At 38.2% G+C, this 14,345-nt stretch overlaps 4 protein-coding genes and 1 pseudogene across 5 annotated transcripts; 1 reads left to right on the forward strand and 4 right to left on the reverse strand.

Moving 5' to 3' along the window:
- Positions 1-234: 234 nt before the first annotated feature.
- Positions 235-1,438, reverse strand: LOC132161960 (uncharacterized; annotated as a pseudogene). The gene is made up of 2 exons (XR_015909353.1): positions 1,226-1,438; positions 235-1,021 (listed from the first exon to the last, which is right to left on the reverse strand). The product of XR_015909353.1 is annotated as an uncharacterized LOC132161960 (transcript).
- Positions 1,439-2,210: 772 nt separating this feature from the next.
- On the reverse strand, positions 2,211-5,057 carry LOC132161587 (uncharacterized). Its single transcript, XM_059571741.2, has 2 exons — positions 4,078-5,057; positions 2,211-3,139 (listed from the first exon to the last, which is right to left on the reverse strand). The coding sequence occupies exons 1-2, from the start codon at positions 4,225-4,227 to the stop codon at positions 2,495-2,497; spliced, it is 795 nt and encodes a 264-aa protein (XP_059427724.2). The 5' UTR covers positions 4,228-5,057; the 3' UTR covers positions 2,211-2,494.
- A 2,360-nt stretch (positions 5,058-7,417) lies between these two features.
- LOC132191730 (UPF0481 protein At3g47200) lies at positions 7,418-9,260 on the forward strand. Its single transcript, XM_088511194.1, has 2 exons — positions 7,418-7,796; positions 8,017-9,260. Exons 1-2 carry the CDS (start codon positions 7,418-7,420, stop codon positions 9,078-9,080), a joined length of 1,443 nt encoding a protein of 480 aa, XP_088367320.1. The 3' UTR covers positions 9,081-9,260.
- A 1,132-nt stretch (positions 9,261-10,392) lies between these two features.
- On the reverse strand, positions 10,393-11,675 carry LOC132161601 (uncharacterized). The gene is made up of 2 exons (XM_059571758.2): positions 11,330-11,675; positions 10,393-11,181 (listed from the first exon to the last, which is right to left on the reverse strand). Exons 1-2 carry the CDS (start codon positions 11,477-11,479, stop codon positions 10,540-10,542), a joined length of 792 nt encoding a protein of 263 aa, XP_059427741.2. The 5' UTR covers positions 11,480-11,675; the 3' UTR covers positions 10,393-10,539.
- Positions 11,676-12,188: 513 nt separating this feature from the next.
- On the reverse strand, positions 12,189-13,458 carry LOC132161830 (uncharacterized). The gene is made up of 2 exons (XM_059572027.2): positions 13,231-13,458; positions 12,189-13,014 (listed from the first exon to the last, which is right to left on the reverse strand). The coding sequence occupies exons 1-2, from the start codon at positions 13,378-13,380 to the stop codon at positions 12,373-12,375; spliced, it is 792 nt and encodes a 263-aa protein (XP_059428010.2). The 5' UTR covers positions 13,381-13,458; the 3' UTR covers positions 12,189-12,372.
- Positions 13,459-14,345: the final 887 nt, after the last annotated feature.

Raw genomic sequence — 14,345 nt, forward strand, 5'->3', positions numbered from 1 at the left:
TAAAAGTACCCCCCCGTAGATCTGCATGTCCATCCTGGACCATCCAGGTCCATGGGGTTCCATTTATTTCCTTTTGCTTTACTGTATGCATCTAAAATAAGTCGGAGTGAATGTATCTTAATACCTTTATTTATGTAATGTTTATGAGATAAACATGAATATTGTTAACTGTGTCGTCCATATGCTCTAAGTTTAGACATTGCAAATGAGAAATGATTGGCGTAAAATGGCGATGTGGTAGGAACAACTGATATTATTGGTTCCAAAATTATTGACAAAGGAGATGGATTCATCAATCCATTGGAACAAAAATGGTTTTATTGAAATTCCTATAAAATAAGCCAAGCCACGGATGATCGATCAAGCTAGGCTTTTAATTTTACATATTCCCCACTCTTCCAATCCTCAGATAAATAGGAAACTTCACAACCTTCTGCTCTTTTCCATCTTCATTCCAAGCACGCTTAAAATCCTCAACCACATCATGCTCAAAAGCTCCACACCCTTCTCCTTCGCTGTTTGATATGCTGACCACGATCTTAAGTAAATAAAATACTGATCTAAATCCATCAATTTTTCAGCTACAAACTGACATGGCCCAGTGTGATCAACTCCATCCACCGGCTCAAACGGAAAATGGATGCTCCTATACTTGTCGTCCACTAATTTACGCGCCGGCTACCAATAGGGTTCTACAGTAATACCATAAAAGGGTTTGAAGACTGAGTCGACCGAGTCATTGACTTCTGGCACGGTGTAGCACCATGCAGCTATGACACCATGAGGTTTTTTGAGTACCCATTTCACTTGTTGGTAGAAATTAGGGAGATCGAACCAGTGGAAGGCCTGAGCAATCGTCACAACATCCACACTTGATTGAGAATCAACTTTGCTTCCAAGCTCGGCTATAGACATGGTGGGAGGGATTTGCTGGTATGTTATATTGGGTAGCTTTGGAGCAAAAGACAGCTGCTTTGGGGCTTGTATCTGTGGCTATCACATTCTTGTAGATCCCAGCTAGCTGCAAATCAAGTTGACAAATGCTGATCAAAAATTTCTCAGGGGAATTTGGGCTGGTTGCATCTGCTCCCAAAATTATAGGCATGATATATCATATACCAAAGACCTGATGTTTCAGTGATGATAGAAGTGCCTTTGCCTAATATCCCATATTCAGAAAAAGGCTGCAACTTTTAAGAAGAGGAAAGGGAAAAAGAAAACTCACAGATTGAGCAGCCTGACCGCTTCCAGTGCCGACGTCCCACGCAAGGTCTTGACCAGATGTCTTGGAAGCAATGAATTCAAACAATTCTGGAGGGTAACTAGGCCGACCCTCCGCGTAATTCTCCGCCTGTTTAATGAACAATTCTGCCATCTCTCCCTCTCTCCTCTCTGTCTCTTGTTTTCAGGTTGGATCTATTCAACTTTGGCTAGAAAAAAATTTGCAGATAACAGCCCACGTGATGTGAATGAATGAGGGCCACGTTGCCAAATCTCTCAACTTTACGGGAAGGTTTAACCGAGGAAGGTTCATGGGTGTAATTCTCATCTTTTAATCCAGAGCACCAAAATATGTAGTTTGGCGGAAAGTTCGAGAAAATAAATTCCGAATCATATGATTTCAAATTATTACGTTCTGATCACAATGCTTCACTAGCTAGTATTTTTAGGCATCTTAATAGGTGAGCCAAAAACTCTACATTGATCTAGACGAGTGAATGGGTTTTTCAGCACGCATTAGAGGTAGTAGCCAAAATCAAATTTGGTGACAACTTATGGTCTCTTTGGATTATTTGAAGAGAGGCAGGTCCAACTTGGTCTGCCTCACTAGTTATTGCAGAATATAGGCACGTCATGGGTGACAGAGAAAGAGGCTTCGAAATCACAACGGCACGCCAAGTTGTTTTGTAGCTACACATCCACCGATCATCTAAAAATTCTTCTTATCCAAACGGCAAGCTCAAGAGGATGTAATTCACGCGTTAGAGTTTGATGGTGATAAGGTGAGTGATATTTGTAAGTGATATAGTAGGTGAGGGGGAGGAAGTATATTAGTATGTGTAGTGGGTTGGGTAGCGGAAGAGGTTGATGACGCCGTTGATAAGGGAAGGTGGTATGCTATTCTATTTCTCACCACACAGAATGTAGAACAGGTGTTTGCACAGGTGTTTGATATAAATACATAGAGAGGAAAGTGATGTGCTGCAATGAATATGAAAACAGAAAAGGGAGAGTTAATTTACTGCTGATATAAACATCAAGCGCAACCTCTCATTGCTCTGTAAACAAAATAGCAATTTTAACAATGATATTCAATATCCATCAGTTAAACTTCTAATCAATAGCATTCAACAGCAGAATTCCATTATATAAAATGGCAATGTGATCAAAACAATTGACAGGGGAAATGGACTCAATACTCCTTTGGAACAAAATGGTTTAGTTCAGTTCCCTATGAAACGAGCCACAGTTGCTCTAAGCTAGTCTTTTGATTTTAGATATTCCCCACTCTTCCAATCCTCAAATAAACTGGAAACTTCACAACCTTCTGGTCTTGTCCATCTTCAATCCAAGCCCGCTTAAAATCCTCAATCAAATCATCGCTCAAAAGCTCAACACCCTTCTCCCTAGCCGTTTGATACGCTGACCACGATCTTATGTAAGTAAAATACTGATCTAAATCCATCAATTTTTTGGCTATAAACTGAAATGGCCCGGTGTGATCAACTCCATCCACGGGCTCAAATGGGAAATGGATGCTACTATACTTGTCCACCGCTAATTTACGTGTCGGCTCCCAATAGGGTTCTACTGCAGCTTTATAAAAGGGTTGAAAGACTGACTCGACCGAGTCATTAACTTTTGGCACGGTGTAGCACCATGCAGCTATGACACCATGGGGTTTTTTGAGTACCCATTTCACTTGTTGGTAGAAATTAGGGAGGTCGAACCAGTGGAGGGCCGCAGCAATAGTCACAACATCAATGCTTGATTCAGCTGCAACATTGTGTCGTTCCAGCTCGGCTATAGACAAGGTGGGAGGGGTGTGTTTGTATGTTATATTGGGTAGCCTTGGCGCCAATGAGAGTTGTTTTGGGCTTGTATCTGTGGCTATCACATTCTTGTACATCCCAGCTAGCTGCAAATATGGTTAAAATGGAATTAGTTGTCTCCATTCGAAATCAATGAGCAATGACAACCCTTTAATTATACGAAGGTATAGATGGAGGCATTTACTTCACGAATCCTAATGCTTACAATTAGTTGTTCAAATTGCATTTAGTTTGGACAACCTCGTAAGAGGAGATGCGGAACCCACCTGCCCCAAGTAGGTGATCCCCTACACCCTACACTGCTCGGGCAAGTAAGTCCGCCACGGGTGAAACCATGCTGGAACTTGGGGGTAGTCCAAACCCTATACAAATTCTCTCCCACCTAAAATTTTAGTTATGTACCTAGGTTCCACACTCTAGGCTGTTTGGATAAGTGGGCATTGCAACCCCCTCTCTATAGAGAGGATCAACAGGGTGTTAAGAAAAGACACGATCCACAAAATGTTGATCTTACTGTGAAGTCAATCCTATCTACACATGATTCAAGGGATGTGTCTTCCTCATATGTCTATATTATTGAGAAATATCAAAAGACATATATTCAAGAAATAAACATTTCTCTTGTTTTCTTTGTTATGTGTTGATCTTATTTATCTTTCCACAATCTTTGAGTCGTTACATGAGATTACCTAAATTGCATATAATTCAAACCGCAAATTGTAGGGCATCCATATTCCTTACAATATAATTACACAATTAAACCAGTAATGCTGCAATATATTTTTTCTATTAAGTTAGTTTTACTCTCCCAATATAGTTTTATATTTTGGGGTCCGCATGATTTGAGACTCTTAAACTCCATATACATTCATGTTGCCTAATCCCAATAGGACCCCAAATTCCATAACTACGATGTTGTATTAGTAAATGCATTGGTGGCTAAAGTGAATTTGGCCTGAATTGAATATCCCATTTCCCATATACAACAAGAAGTTGCAATTTCTAAGAGGAAAGGAAAACTCACAGATCGAGCAGCCTGACCATTTCCAGTGCCGACGTCCCACGCAAGGTCTTGAGAGGGTGTCTTGGAAGCAATGAATTCAAACAATTCTGGAGGGTAACATGGTCGGCCCTCCGCGTAATTCTCCGCCTGCTTAATGAACAATTCTGCCATCTCTTCCCTCTCCCTCTCTCTCTGTCTTTCTCGCAAGTTTTCAGTTTTGATCTATTAAACTTTGGCTACCATTTATAGAGAGAAAAAGGTTGAAGATAATAGGCCATGTGATTTAATAGACCCACCTACCAAATTTCACCGGCAGGTCTAACTGGGGAAGGATCACGTATAGGAATTTTGTATTAGACAGTGAAATTGAAGCACCAATTTTTTTTTTACAAAAATAGCTATTTTGGTGAGCCTAATTGTAGAGTCCACCAACCTAAATAGATAAGCCTAACACAGGTGAGCTCACAATTCCTTCGGCCTGATTCCAGGAAATCATCCTTTTTTATGAGATGGGTTTTCAACGGGCATCAGAGGGTGTAGCCAAATTCCAATTTGGTGACAACTTGTGTTCTCTTTGGATTATTTGAAGAGGCATGTCCAAGTTGGTGTGCCTCACTAGTTACTGCAGAATATAAGCACGTCATGGGTGACAGAGAAAGATGCTTCGTAATCACAACGGTACGCGGCGTACGCCAAGTTGTTTTTGTAGCTACACACATCGCCATCAAGCTGAAATTCTTGACATTTACGCATTGCGCCTGCCAGAGGATGTAATTCTCACGATTTGGGTTCGATGGTGATGAGGTGAGTGAGATTTGTAAGTGGTATAATAGCTGAGGGGAATGAATTTTGTGTGGTGGGTTAGGTAGTGGAAGAGGTTGACGACGCCACGCCATTGATAGGGGGAGGTCAAGGTGGACTGCTTGTCGATTATGGCTTTGAAACCATATAGCATAATCGTTTGCTAATGTATTTCTCACCACACAAAATGTACAACAGGTGTTTGATATAACTACAAAGAGAAGAGAGTCATGTGCAATGAACATGAGAACAGAAAAGGAGAGTCAATCTACAGCTGATATAAACTCTCCATAGGCCTTCCTGTACCGGGCCTATGGAGAGCCCTATAATTCACAAGTAGGGCTTGCTTCGCCCAGACCTATGGGCTATGGCAGGCCCTAGATATCCGGACCTTAATATAAATATTTAATAATGATATTAATTACAATGTAATAAGTATAATGATCATAAATAATTTAAAATAAGAATATTAACTATAAAATAAATATAAAATTATTATCAATTATCAATTATCAATTATAAATTATGATACATATTTATATTAATTATAATAAATATTTAATGATAATTACATTTACATATATTATTATTATTATTATTATTATTATTATTACATATTTATATTTTATATTACAAATAATATATTATGATTATTATGATTATTATAAAATTTTAAAAAAATAATAGGTAATGCTAATAATTATTATCAAATTTCTAATAAAATATTAGGAAAATGCAAAACCAATCCATGTGTGGTCACACGGAATTGCAATAAGCTCTCTATCTATGGTATAAGAATGTGGTGAGAACTCAGTGTGGCATGCAAAAATTATAAATAGTTCCCTGCAGTCAACTTTTGTCTAATTTTTTTACATAAACCATAAAATGTCACATAATTATGACATGTGTCATCCATAATAAAAAATACAAAAAAAAAAAAAAAAAAAAAAAAAGTTGGAAGATGAGGCGGCTCAACCACTTAAGAGGGTAGTTGAACAACTCTCAAATCACTAAAAGCATGTTTGAGATTGCGTTTGAAGAGTTTAAAAGTGCTTTTAATACTCAAAAAGTCCGTTTGAAAAAAAAAAAAAAAAAAAAAAAGTAATCGTTTGGTAAACGAATTAAAAGCACTTTTAAGGGTCTAAAAAGCTTAAAAATGACCAAAACGCATTTTTGACAAAAGCTTAAAAATAAAGCTTTTATCCAAAAATTCTTTTTAACTTAAAATTTTTATTTCTCAAACGCAATTTTATACAGGCTCTAAAAGTGGTTTGCACACCCGCTTAGGCTGGGCTTTGACGGGCCACTACCTCCTACCATATATTAAAGTTTTTAAAAAGCTAATAATAGTTCAGTGCATTGACCTTTAAGTCTTACTCGTTCATGATGGGACAAATTAATTTTAACCATTGTTCTACATACTTCACTAGTCTGTGTAAGCAGTGCAATAAACAAATTTTGCTTCGATGCGTATCAAATAATCCCTCGTTTACGTGTATCACGTTTAACTCCAATTGTCTGAATTAGAACGAAAGGCATAATTATCTTTTTACCCTTTTCAGGAAAGATGAACTCAACAACAAATGCATTCCCTGGATGGAACCATTAACCACAGCACGCATTTTTTACAAAAGTATCCTCGATACTTGGCTTCACACAGTGATAAAATCATAAACTAGGAACATTTTATCAGACCAAAAAAAAAAAAGGAGGTTTATACCATTCTTGTTGTGTTAGGGAATACTCTTTCACGTGTATCGCATTCGCATATGCATAGTACTTTTTGTTTGAACCACGATTCATCATGTTACATGTTTTCTCCTTAATTTCTTTAGAAAAAGATGATGATTGATAGGTTGGAAATTGGAATCATAGCATAAGTAACATTCACAAAAGTATGTATGTGCAATACCCGGCTTGGGATCGGCTGCAATTGACAGGGCACAGACAGAGTTAATATGCCTAAACAAATGCTTAAATATTTTAAGACTTGTTTGAACAAATAGATTACATCAAGATTCTCTCTTAAGTTACTATTAATTTACTATTACGAGTAGATTCGGGTAGTCTATGCAATACCCAACTTGCCATGGGCTACCACTAGTTTATTTGGAAAAGTGTACCAAATTTTAAAGAGAAATGCTAAGAGTGCTAATTCTTTTACTAATATATAGGTACTAACATGATGTGGAGCTTATTCATTGGGAATCTCTACATCATATTAGTGTTCATATGTTAATAAAATAGTTAATACTCCTAATATTTCTCTCAAATGTGTACATTAACTAAGCTTGCTTTAGAAAAAAGGTGAAAAAATAGTTTCTCCTGCTCATCCATGGTACGAGTTCATCAAACTCGAGTCATAAAACAAGTTAGATACTTAGCAAAACTGTGTAACACATTTGATTCCTGAAATGGAATATGAATATGGTTCAAAGATGCTAAATTCCTCGAACTACAGTTTCCATGTCTGCTTATATAAATCAAGTTTACTAGTACTTGAACAATAATGTCATCATTAATAACAATATAGTAAACCTGTTTGTGGTGCACACTCGCCATGGCCGGAACAGAGCATGTTATATCTGTGGAGGAGTTGCTTTCGAGGAAGGTTAATGTTGTTAGAACAGAAGCTGGTCAAACAAGCAGATCAGGCAATGACGGGTCGAGAATTGAAGTCCAAGTGATAGAGAAAGACAGTCCCAGGCAGCAGTGGTTGGATGAATTAGAGAAGGCAGGAGATGAAGCAGCAGATCAAAAAACTGGACCAAAGATACAAAAGGTTCCGTTCTTGCTTCGAGATCACAAAGATGCGGCCAAGTATTTTGAGCCAAGGGTGGTGTCGCTGGGTCCTATCCATCACGGTAAGCCAAAGTACCGGAAAGCAGAGAAGTACAAGCTTGTATTGGCAAACAAGTTCGTCAAGGAGAGTGGCAAGGGTAATGTAGAATATATTTCCATATAATAAAAATTTTGTGATTTGATTACGTTATTTACAATATTGTATTCATCTAATACTATCTTTTCCTTGTAACGTACATGATCAAGAATAAAATTAATTTATGTCTCCATATGCTTTCATTCTTCTCTCTCCACTTTCATTTTCCATTCATTTCTAAACTTGAGAAGAAAATCGTTTTGTCTCTGATATTTTTGCAGATAAGAAAGCTGAAAGTTTGTACGCCGAAATTGAGAAGAAAATCAAGAAACTTAGGGAGTACTTCGATGATGATGAGGAGCTGATGAAGAACTATGACGACGAGTGCCTCGCCAGGATGCTGTTCGTGGACGGGTGTGCGGTATTACAATTTATGTACTATGCAGTTAAAGGCAAATTCAAAGATGTGAAAATTAAAGACGATCAAGCGGCGTTTGGGCAAGAAGATTTGTTCTTGTTGGAGAATCAACTTCCTTATCAACTCCTCGAGGATCTGATGGAGTTGAGCGAGAAGAAAGAGATTTTGAAGAAGTCGATCGAGCGTTTCATTGAAATGCATGCTACGTTTGATAAAAAAAACGATATGCATGCTACCAATGGAGATAAGCCGGCCCCCCATCTTCTCGATCGTCTGCGAACAAAACTCCTCTTTGGTGGCAAAAGTGATAGTAGTGGAGGCCCGAAAGGGCAGGCAGCTTGGCACTCTTATCGCAACGTGCAGGAACTTAGAGAAGTAGGAATCAAATTGAAGCCTAGTACAACTAGTTCCTTGACAGACGTATCTTTTGATAAACGATACCCTGGACACCTATATCTTCCTCAAATAAAAGTGGATGACTCAACGGGGCCAAATTTCTTGAACTTGGTAGCATATGAGATGTGTCCAGATTTCGAGAATGACTTCGGCGTCACCTCTTACATATGCTTCCTTGATTCGCTCATTGATCATCCTGAGGACGTGAAGGAGCTGAGGAAAGAGCTCATACTCCACAACCTCCTTGGTAGCGACAAAGAAGTGGCAAAACTCTTCAATGACATAGCCACTGACTTGGCGCCTAACCCCAACGCATATGCCGATGTCAAATGGCAGATTCAGGAGTGCTACGACAACAAGTGGAAGACCTGGATAGCTCAGGGCATTCACGATCATTTCAGCAGCCCCTGGACAGGCGTGGGTTTCGCTGCTGCATTCGTAGCACTTTTTCTTACTGCCGCCCAGACTTGGTTCACAGTCTTCTCTAGCCCTGGTCCCTGCGATAACTTTTGCCTGCATCATCGAGGGTAACACGAATTTCATATGAGATCACAATACCTGTTAGCTTTTATCTTCCACGATATATATGCACCTCCGATCCTCTCATTGATTCCATTTAATTTACGTCCTCTCAAGTACATCCAGCTCCATGTGGTTCCAATTTATTTCCTTCTGCATTTGTGTTTGCTTGTAAAATAAGTCGGAGTGAAGAGTGAATGTATCCTTTCTTTTTTCTTTTTTTTGGGTGAAGAGTGATTGTATCCTTTCTATATATATTTTTTTTTTTGGGTGAAGAGTGAATGTATCTTACACCTTAATTGATGTAATGTGTACATGTTAACTTTCCCGTCAATAGCTTAAGTCTTTTTTTTTTCTTCGGTTAACAAGGGAAAATGATCTATATATATATATATATATATGGTATAAACTTAGGTTTTCACTTTTTTATTTTTTTTCACGTAGGTTTCAAATCCTATTTCAGATAATATCTGACTTATGAGAAAAGACCAATTTAGCATTAGACAGTCAAAGCACTAAATTTTTTTTTACCAAAATAGCTATTTTAGTGAGCCTAATTGTAGAGTCCCCCAACCTAAATAGATGAGCCTAACAAAGGTGAACTCACAATTCCTTCGGCCTGATTCCAGGCAATCATCCTTTTTTTTATGGGATGGGTTTTTCAACACGCATAAGAGGGTGTAGCCAAATTCCAATTTGGTGACAACTTGTGTTCTCTTTGGATTATTTGAAGAGGCAGGTCCAAGTTGCCAGTTGGTCTGCCCTCACTAGTTAATGCAGAATATAAGCGCATATCATGGGTGACGGAGAAGGAGGCTTCGTAATCACAACGGCATGCCAGGTTGTTTTTGCAGCTACACACATCACCTGCAAGCTGAAATTCTTGACATGTACACCTTGCGCTTGCCAGAGGATGTATAATTCTCGCGATTTGGGTTTGATGGTGATAAGGTGAGTGAGATTTGTAAGTGGTATAATAGCTGAGGGGAAGGAATTTTGTGTGGTGGGTTAGGTAGTGGAAGAGGTTGACGACCCCACGCCATTGATAGGGGAAGGTCAAGGTGGGATGCTTGTCGATTATGGCTTTGAAAGCATATAACATAATGGTTTGCTAATGTATTTATCACCACACAAAATGTACAACAGGTGTTTGATATAACTACAAAGAGAGTAAAGTGATGGGCAATGAACATGAAAACAGAAAAGGAAAGTTAATCTACAGCTGATGTAAACATCAAGCGCAACCTCTCATTGATTTGTAAACAAAATAACAACTTTAACAATGATATTCAATATCCATCAGTTAAACTTATAATCAATAGCATTCAACAGCAGAATTCCATAATATAAAATGGCAATGTGATAAACACAATTGACAAGGGAAATGGACTCAATACTCCTTTGGAACAAAATGGTTTAGTTCAGTTCCCTATAAAACGAGCTACAGTTGCTCTAAGCTAGTCTTTTGATTTTACATATTCCCCACTCTTCCAATCCTTAGATAAACAGGAAATTTGACAACCTTCTGGTCTTGTCCATCGTCAGTCCAAGCAAGCTTAAAATCCTGAACCACATCATCGCTCAAAAACTCCACACCATTCTCCCTCCCTTTTTGATATGCTGACAACGATCTCATGTAAGTAAAATAATTATCTAAATCCATCAATTTTTCATTCACAAACTCAAATGGCCCAGTGTGATCAACTCCATCCACCGGCTCAAATGGAAAATCGATGCTCCTATACTTGTCGAACACTAATTTACGTGCCGGCTCCCAATAGGTTTCTATAGCAGTATTGTAAAAGGTTTGAAAGACTGAGTCGATCAAGTCATTAACTTCTGGCATGGTGTAGCACCATGGAGCTATGACACCATATGGTTTTTTGAGTACCCATTTCACTTGTTGGTAGAAATTAGGGAGGTCGAACCAGTGGAAGGCCTGAGCAACAGTCACAACATCGACGCTTGATTGAGGAGCAACTTTGCTTTCAAGCTCGGCTATGGACATGGTGGGAGGGGTTTGTTGGTACCTTATATTGGGTAGCCTTGTCGCAAATGACAGCTGCTTTGGGCTTGTATCTGTGGCTATCACATTCTTATAGATCCCAGCTAGCTGCAAATAAAGTTGAATTTTTTATCATACAAATGTTGATCCAAAATTTCTCAAGGCAATTTGGGCTGGTTGAATCTGGCTCAAAAAATGCAAAGTAGATCATGTAAAGCCGAATTGTGGGGATCTTAAACCCAAAAAGAAAACTCACCGATCGAGCAGCCTGACCGTTTCCGGTGCCAACGTCCCACGCAAGGTCTTGACAAGGTGTCTTGGAAGCAATGAATTGAAACAATTCTGGAGGGTAATTAGGCCGACCCTCCGCGTAATGCCCCGCCTGATTAACGAACAACTCCGCCATCTCACTCTCTCTCTTGTCTCTCGCAAGTTTTGAGGTTTGATCTATTTCAACTCTGGCCTCTGGGTACCATTTATAAATTGAAAAAATGGGAGATTATAGCCCATGCGTTGTGAATTAGACACTTGCCAAATTTCAAAACTTTACGGGCAGGCCGCAGGTCTAACTGGGGAAGAAGGATGACGTACGGGAATTTCGTAAAACAAAAAAACACAATACAACTTGTCATTTGTTTAAGTTTTTTTCCTTTTACTTTTTTAAAAAGCTGTTTTAATTAGGGTCGGTGTTGGCCAACGTTTTATTTAGAACTCAATATATCTTTTCCAATAGCCTTATAAAACTTTAGTTTAAAGCAATTTTTTTATTTTATTTTTTAAAATTACACATATCCCTTCGAATTATCAATTTATTATTGATGTATTTCAAATTACTAATTATAATAAGATAAAAATATACTTAAAAACAAACAAACAAATAAAAAAATAAAACGAAACATAATTACAACAGGTGTTTGCTATTCTATTTCTCCCCACACAGGATGTACAACAGGTGTTTGATATAAATACAAAAAGAGGAAACTGATGTGCAATGAACATGAAAAACAGAAAAGGAAAGCTAATCTACTGCTGATATGAACACCAAGCGCACCACTCATTGCTTTGTTAACAAAAATATCAATTTTAACAATAATATTCAGTACCCATCAGTTAAACTTCGAATCAATAGCATTCAACAGCAGAATTCCATTATATAAAATGGCAATGTCATAAACACACAGTTGATATGTTCCAATTTTATTGACAAGGGAAATGAACTCATCACTCCTTTGGAACAAAATGGTTTAGTTCAATTCCCTATAAAATGAGCCACAATTGCTCTATGCTAGTCTTTTGATTTTAAATATCCCCCACCCTTCCAATTCTTAAATAAATTGGAAACTTGACAACCTTCTGGTCTTGTCCATCTTCAGTCCAAGCACGCTTAAATTTCTCAATCAGATCATCGCTCAAAAGCTCCAAACCCTTCTCCTTCGCTGTTTGATACGATGACCACGATCTTAAGTAAGTAAGATAAAGATCTAAATCCATCAATTTTTCGGTCACAAACTGAAATGGTCCAGTGTGGTCAACTCCATCCACTGGCTCAAATGGAAAATGGACGCTCCTATACTTATCGTCCACTAATTTACGTCCCGGCTCCCAATATGGGTCTACAATAAACTTATAATAGGGTTGGAAGACCGAGTCCACCGAGTCATTGACTTCCGGCACGGTGTAGCACCATGCAGCTATGATCCCATGAGGTTTTTTGAGTACCCATTTCACTTGTTCATAGAAATTAGGGAGGTCGAGCCAGTGGAAGGCCTGAGCAATCGTCACAACATCCACGCTTGATTCAGGAGCGACATTGTGTTCAAGCTCGGCTATAGACATGGTGGGAGGGGTATGTTGGTATTTTATATTGGGTAGCCTTGGCGCAAATGACAGCTGCTTTGGGCTTGTATCTGTGGCTATCACATTCTCGTACATCCCAGCTAGCTGCAAATCAAGTTGACAAATGTTGATAAAAAATTTCTCAGGGGAATTTGGGTTGGCTGCATCTGCTCCCAAAATTATAGGCATGCTATATCATAATATACCAAAGACCTGATGTTTCAGTGATGATAGAAGTGCCAAAAGTGAATTTTGCATAATATCCCATATTCGAAAAAAGGCTGCAACTTTTAGGAAGAGGAAAGGGAAAAAGAAACTTACAGATTGAGCAGCCTGACCGCTTCCGGTGCCGACGTCCCATGCAAGGTCTTGAGAGGGTGTCTTGGAAGCAATGAATTGAAACAATTCTTGAGGATAATATGGCCGACCCTCCGCGTAATTCTCTGCTTGCTTAATGAACAATTCTGCCATCGCACTCTGTTTCTCTGTTTCTCTCGCAAGTATTCAGGTTGGATCTATTCAACTTTGGCTACTATTTATAGTCTGAAAAAAAAAAAAAAAAAAAAAAAAAAAATTGAAGATGATAGCACATGTGATATGAATCAGACCCACATGCCCAATTTTCAAAAACATTACGGGCGGGTCTAACTGGGGAAGCATCGCGTCTATTCAACTTTGGCTGGCTTCTATATAGATAGAATAAAAATTGAAGATAATAGCCCATGTGATGGGAAATGAAACCCACATGCCAAATTTCACAAATTTATGGGCAGGCCTTGAAGAAATTCATAAGGCAGGCTATGAAAAACTTCAGAGAATAGGAGAGTAAGAGAAATAGAGACAAATAATTTTACGGGTGGTTTGATGGTAGACATTTATATACACTACTAGAATACAGTTTAAAGTTGAGCCATCGAGGCCAAATATAGGCAACTATCAATCCTAACCAAATTGTTTTATTTAGGGTGATTCAATTCTCATCAAATTCTCATAAAATCTCTAAATTTATGATAACCCATTTCTTATTTATGATAAAGAGTTTTTTCTTCTACTTTTTCACCTGCCTTAAGCCTTTGCCTCAGCCCCTTGAAATTCCTTGCCATGTGGACTGGGAACTGGGAAGCCCTTCAAAATGCAAACACCGTCTCGTATTTTTAGGATAATTAAACCATAAAAATAATAACCTCGCTATGGGACTAAGCCATTAAATTTATGAATTAATTACAATATGCATGTTAATTATTTTTATCAAGTTTGTATAAATTATATTTATATGATTATGTTGTGGCTACTCTTAACTTCCTAAGACACTATAATATTCAACTACTTTATAATTGCATCATAAAACTCCAATCTTTAATATTGATCTAAAATAATAAGCATACACGTGTTCGGTGTTCCAACTTAAATATTGAATGCAACATAACAATTATTAC

Source organism: Corylus avellana, chromosome 10, assembly GCF_965113065.1.
Source record: "Corylus avellana chromosome 10, dhCorAvel1.hap1.2, whole genome shotgun sequence".
Taxonomy (NCBI): Eukaryota; Viridiplantae; Streptophyta; class Magnoliopsida; order Fagales; family Betulaceae; genus Corylus; species Corylus avellana.